We start from the raw sequence: 5019 nt of genomic DNA on the forward strand, positions 1-5019 counted from the left end.
CAGATGCGATGTGCTGGGGCAGTAGTTTGGGGCATTGGGTGGTGCTCCAGATGCGATGTGCTGGGGCAGTAGTTTGGGGCATTGGGTGGTGCTCCTGATACGATGTGCTGGGGCAGTAGTTTGGGGCATTGGGTGGTGCGGTGGGCTCCTCTGAGGAGGTGCAGCGCAGCAGGAAGTCCTTGATTTCTCTCTCACATGCTCCTCAGGCTCTGGGGGGAAACGGCTTCACTCAGCGCGTCCGACGCTTCCTTTACGAGACCAGAATGACTCTAATGGTAAGTGACATCATCAACCCACTTCCTGCTTCCTGTCCGAGCCTCTGCTCACGGCCTGTCCCTCTAGCCGGTGTTCAGGGACGCCCCGGTGCTCGGCTGCTTCCTGATCGGCTTCCCGCTCGCAGTCGGCTGCGTCTTCTGCTACCTCTGCATCAAGAACCGACCCGGTTCTGCTGATGACGACGAAGACACTCCTCTACTGGCACCGTCGATGCAACGCAAGAAGAAACTGACAGAGAAAAAGTCCGACTGAGCGGACATAGAGGAACTAGACTTTAGGTCCAGAAATGGTTCTGGTTTCACCCAGATGTACTTTCAAACAGGAACTTTCATTAGTCAGCTCAGTTGTGTCTGTTTTAATGCCAATTAAAAACACAAGTCAGTGAAATGTCTCTGAGGCTTTATTCCTTCGGTTGGCCTGGTTGGTCCGCCCCAAAAGTAAACTGTATTTTTTCCTTTTGGTGAGGTTTTATTGACTTTGTGCTCTTTAATTGACTATAAGACTATAATTTGTAAAGAGAGGCTGGCAGCTAAAGATTGCTGCTTCCAATGGATAGAAATGATGGGAAATGAGGCTTTTTGCTGTTACTGCAAGAGCAGCTCATTCAGCGCAGGTTTTGTGGTGGGAAGTTTCTAATGTTGGAACGATGTTGATAGATATTTGACCCACAACAGGCTGGCAGCAGAAATCGGCCAATCATTTCAGTATAATCGGTTCACGCAGGAGCATTAGCATTAGCATTAGCAACACTTAAGGCTCATTGCTGCCATGACGCCCAGCTACGGTGGCTCCTGAAGCCTAAAAGACGTTTATTTTCTGTAGTTGATCCGGATGGAGGACGGAGGGCTGCACCCGGTAGGCAAGGCAACGGGCAACAGACGGCAAGGCAACAGCAAGAAGGTTCGGGTTCGATTCCCGGCCCGGGGTCTTTCTGCATGGAGTCTGCTTGTTCTCCCTGTGCATGGTGGGCTCTCTGGGTTGATTGGTCTCTCTAAATTCTCCCTAGGTGTGAGTGTGTGTGCATGGTTGTGTGTCTCTGTGTTGCCCTGCGACAGACTGGTGACCTGTCCAGGTGACCTGTCCAGGTGACCCCGCCTCTCGCCCGGAACGTTAGCTGGAGAGGCAGCAGCTCCTCTCCTGACCCACTGAGGGACCAGGATGGATCTGGACCAGGATGGATCTGGACGGAGGCCGTTCTGGGCTCACACCAGAACGGAGGGTTAGACGGAGTAGTTTTACAATAAATAAACGTTTTTCCACATCAGACCTACCAGGTGTAGGTTAGAAAACATTCTTGATGGCAGTTATATAAATTTGGTGTTGCTAAACTGTAAGATAATTATTTTTGAGGGGAACAAGACAAGTTCATGCCTCCAGATGCATGACCTGAATTACAAAATAAAAATATACCCTACATAACTAATAGTGGCACATTGAATTGTGATCGCGCCATCTGATCGGTTTTCCATCTGATCGGTTTTCCAGGTGACAGCTCAGGGGGTGCACCGGTCCTGGAGGTTCTGCAATACCAGGTCGATGCGTGGAGTGGACGGAGCAAGCCCCTATTCCATCTCCCTGCTCCAAAAATCAATTTAATATATGGTCCCCGGGTAGGGGACGTATCAGATATTAAACTGATAAGAACAGATTTTTTCTTTCGAAAAAAAGTTTATTGTTACTTTGAACATTTTATAAGCAACACATCTATACAGAAATATTCTTTTCACATAAGCAAAAGTAAAAAACAATCTGTCACATTTTCAACTAAAAGAAGATAAGAGCAAGGATGTTAAAACCAAACTCTGTATGTTAAAAGTTGAGCAGAACCGGGGTGACTCCTTATAAAGTTCTGGGCCGTCCCGTCCTTCCAATCGGCGGTGGGGCTCAGAGGAGAAGCCCCCCCTGCTGCTCCTTCCCTCCTGCCTCACCCGGAGGGCCAGGCCGCCGCTGCTGGGTCCTCTGTCCGTGGAGGCGCAGGCGATTCTTCTTTGTGGCTGTGTCCTTGGCGCGCCACCTGCAGCTCCGATGTTTCCTCTTCTTGCTGCCGCCATACGGATCACAGCCACGGGGGGCATCTGCCTGCGCCTGCTTACCAGCAGGTTYCTGGAGGTCCATATGGCGTCTTTGATGGTGGCGAGGGTGAGCCACATCTCCGCGAAGTCCTTCTTCACCATTTTCTGGTGGCTCACCCCGTACAGCACTAGCTGTATGTTGAGGACCTCCCCTGCTGGTAAGTATGGGAATTGCAAGGAGCCGGCCTTTGCCCACAGGTCCCTGGCAGCGCTGCACTCCCACAGCAGGTGCCTCACCGACTCCGGCGCGCCACAACCGGGTCGGGGGCAGATGGACGTCGCCRACATGCCGCGGGAGGCATGACGGCTCTGACCGGGAGGATCTCATGAGCCACCATCCATGACAGGTCCTGGAGTTTGTTCGGAAGGACGGGATGGCCCACATTGCGCCAAACTGTGGTGGCGTCTCCAAMCAGGAGGCCGCGCACTGGAGTCACTGGTTCCCGGTCCTGCACAACAGAGACAATAAAACKATGGTTAGTTAAAATCCCGATCTCCTCTCCTTCCAGTTTAAAAGCTGCTGGTTTTCTAAAATCACTCTTTAAAAGTTTCAGTTTTCTTAAATATGACCCAAACCAGAATCTATTCATAGCATTGGTTTTTGGGTTGTTAAAAATGTCCATGGCTTGTTTAAAATGAGTGCTGGTGTAATGGCTGCCTAAAAACAGGTAAAGGTCTGGGACTCCTTTCCCTCCTTTTTCTTTGGGTTTCATCATTATTTCACGTTTTAATCTCTCCCATTTGGAGTCCCAGATGAAATAAAAGATGTCTCGTTGCAGCTCTAAAAACACTCTCCTAGGGGGGATAAAAACAGAACTGGTTAGTAAAAACACTGGTAAAATCACTGCTTTCACTATTAAAATCTTTCCCTCTATTGTTAGGTTTCGCATTGTCCAAAAACCTAGTCTCTGTTTTACCCTTCCTGTTATTTCTGTCCAGTTTGTTTTCCCTTCGCCATTTTTATCAAATTTAACTCCTAAAATTTTCTGTTCTTGGGTCACCTGGAACTGAAGTCCTGTTTTCTCACTATTTTTCCATGGTCCGTAAAATTGTGCTTTTGTTTTTTCTTTGTTTAATTTTGAGCCTGACGCTTTGCCGAACCAATCTGTTAAAAGGAAAACTCTGTCTACTGATAAAAGATCTGTACATAAAATGTTAAAATCATCCATATATAAAAGACATTTGGCCACCTGCCCTCCACTCCCCGGTATCGTTACACCTGAGATCAGTGGGTCCCTTCTCAAGATCTGCGCCAGCGGCTCGATGCAGGTCACGTAGAGCAGGGCGGATAACGGACAACCCTGACGGACACCGCAGTTCACTTTCACTGCTTTTGTCAAAAACCCGTTAATCATGAATCTGCTGGAGATGTCTCTGTACAGCAGGCCCACCCACGCTACAAACCTCCCAGGAAAACCCATTTTTTGCAGTACCTGGAAAAGGTACTGGTGCGAGACCCGATCGAAAGCCTTTTCAAAATCTAAATTTAGGACGATCAGCCGAATGTTTCTGTCTCTCGCATAACAGATGGTGTCTCGGATCAGTACCAGGCTGTCGGTGATCCTCCTGCCCGGCACCGCGCAGGCTTGATCCGGGTGGATTAGATCCCCCAACACTCGGCGCATCCTGGCTGCTAAAAGTTTACTAAAAAGTTTACAATCAACGTTTAAAAGGGTGATGGGTCGCCAGTTTTTAAGATCTCTTTTGTCTTTGTCCTTGTATAAAAGTGTAACTATTCCTGTTCTAAAACTATCCGGGAGTGTGTCTAAATTACTAAAATCAGTAAAAACAACAATTAAATCAGGTGCTAAAATGTCCCAAAATGTTAAGTAAAATTCTAAAGGGAGTCCGTCTGAGCCAGGAGATTTTCCTCTTTTAAAACTCTTCAAAGAATTAAAAAGCTCTAAAAGGGTAAAATCCTGCTCTAAAAAACTAGTTTCTTTTAAACTTTTTTCAAGAAAGCCCAAAGTTTCATATATATTTTCTTTAGCTGTATTTTCTGTATATAGTTCGCTGTAAAAATTTTCAATCACTCTTTTCTTTTCTTCTATGTTGGATACTATATTTCCGTTTTCTGATTTCAGTTCAGCGATAAAACTTGGATTATTTATTATTTTCTTAAAAAAATATCTTGTGCATTTTTCTCCTTCTTCTATTTCTCTTTCTCTACTCCTTAAAATGACTCCCTTGCTTTTTATTTGTGCTAAAATGTTCATTTCTTTCTTTACTTCTCTTATTTCTTTATTAAAATCCATTCCCTGTTGGTTTAAAAGGTAATATCTTTGTAACCGTTTCTGCAGCCCCATCATGCATCTCTGTTCTTTCTTCTTTTTCTTTTTCCCTGCTTGTCTGAAGAAAGTCCGGGTCCTACCTTTCACCATCTCCCACCACTGTGCTCGTGTTTCGTACAGGTCTTGGAGGGTCTGCCACTCGCGGTACCGCTCCCGGTACTGGCTGACCAGAGCCTGGTCCTCCAGCAGGGAGCGGTTGAGCTTCCACAGACCTCTCCCGGTCGTCTCACCTGAAGGGAGTGAAAGTGTGCAGGACAGAAGGAGGTGATCGGAAAAGAAAACGGGTGACAATCTAGCATCGGTTAGGGCGCAGTCCCTTGTGAAGAAGTGGTCAATGCGAGAGGCCTTAGAGCTATCATCACTGACCCAGGTGTAGCCTT

At 47.0% G+C, this 5019-nt stretch overlaps 1 protein-coding gene across 5 annotated transcripts in view; it reads left to right on the top strand.

The window, feature by feature from the left end:
- The window catches only part of LOC103460847 (protein disulfide-isomerase TMX3-like), a 13847-nt gene extending 13184 nt beyond the window's left edge, over positions 1-663 (top strand). For all 5 annotated transcript variants that reach the window (XM_008403168.2, XM_008403169.2, XM_017303506.1 and 2 more), the window contains 2 exons: positions 207-275; positions 343-663. In XM_008403168.2, the coding sequence (XP_008401390.1) occupies positions 207-275; positions 343-528 (255 nt within the window). In that variant the 3' untranslated portion in view covers positions 529-663. The remainder of the gene's footprint in view (positions 1-206; positions 276-342) is intronic.
- The last annotated feature ends 4356 nt before the right edge of the window (positions 664-5019 follow it).

Source organism: Poecilia reticulata, unplaced genomic scaffold (assembly GCF_000633615.1).
Source record: "Poecilia reticulata strain Guanapo unplaced genomic scaffold, Guppy_female_1.0+MT scaffold_310, whole genome shotgun sequence".
In the NCBI taxonomy this organism is placed as follows: domain Eukaryota; kingdom Metazoa; phylum Chordata; class Actinopteri; order Cyprinodontiformes; family Poeciliidae; genus Poecilia; species Poecilia reticulata.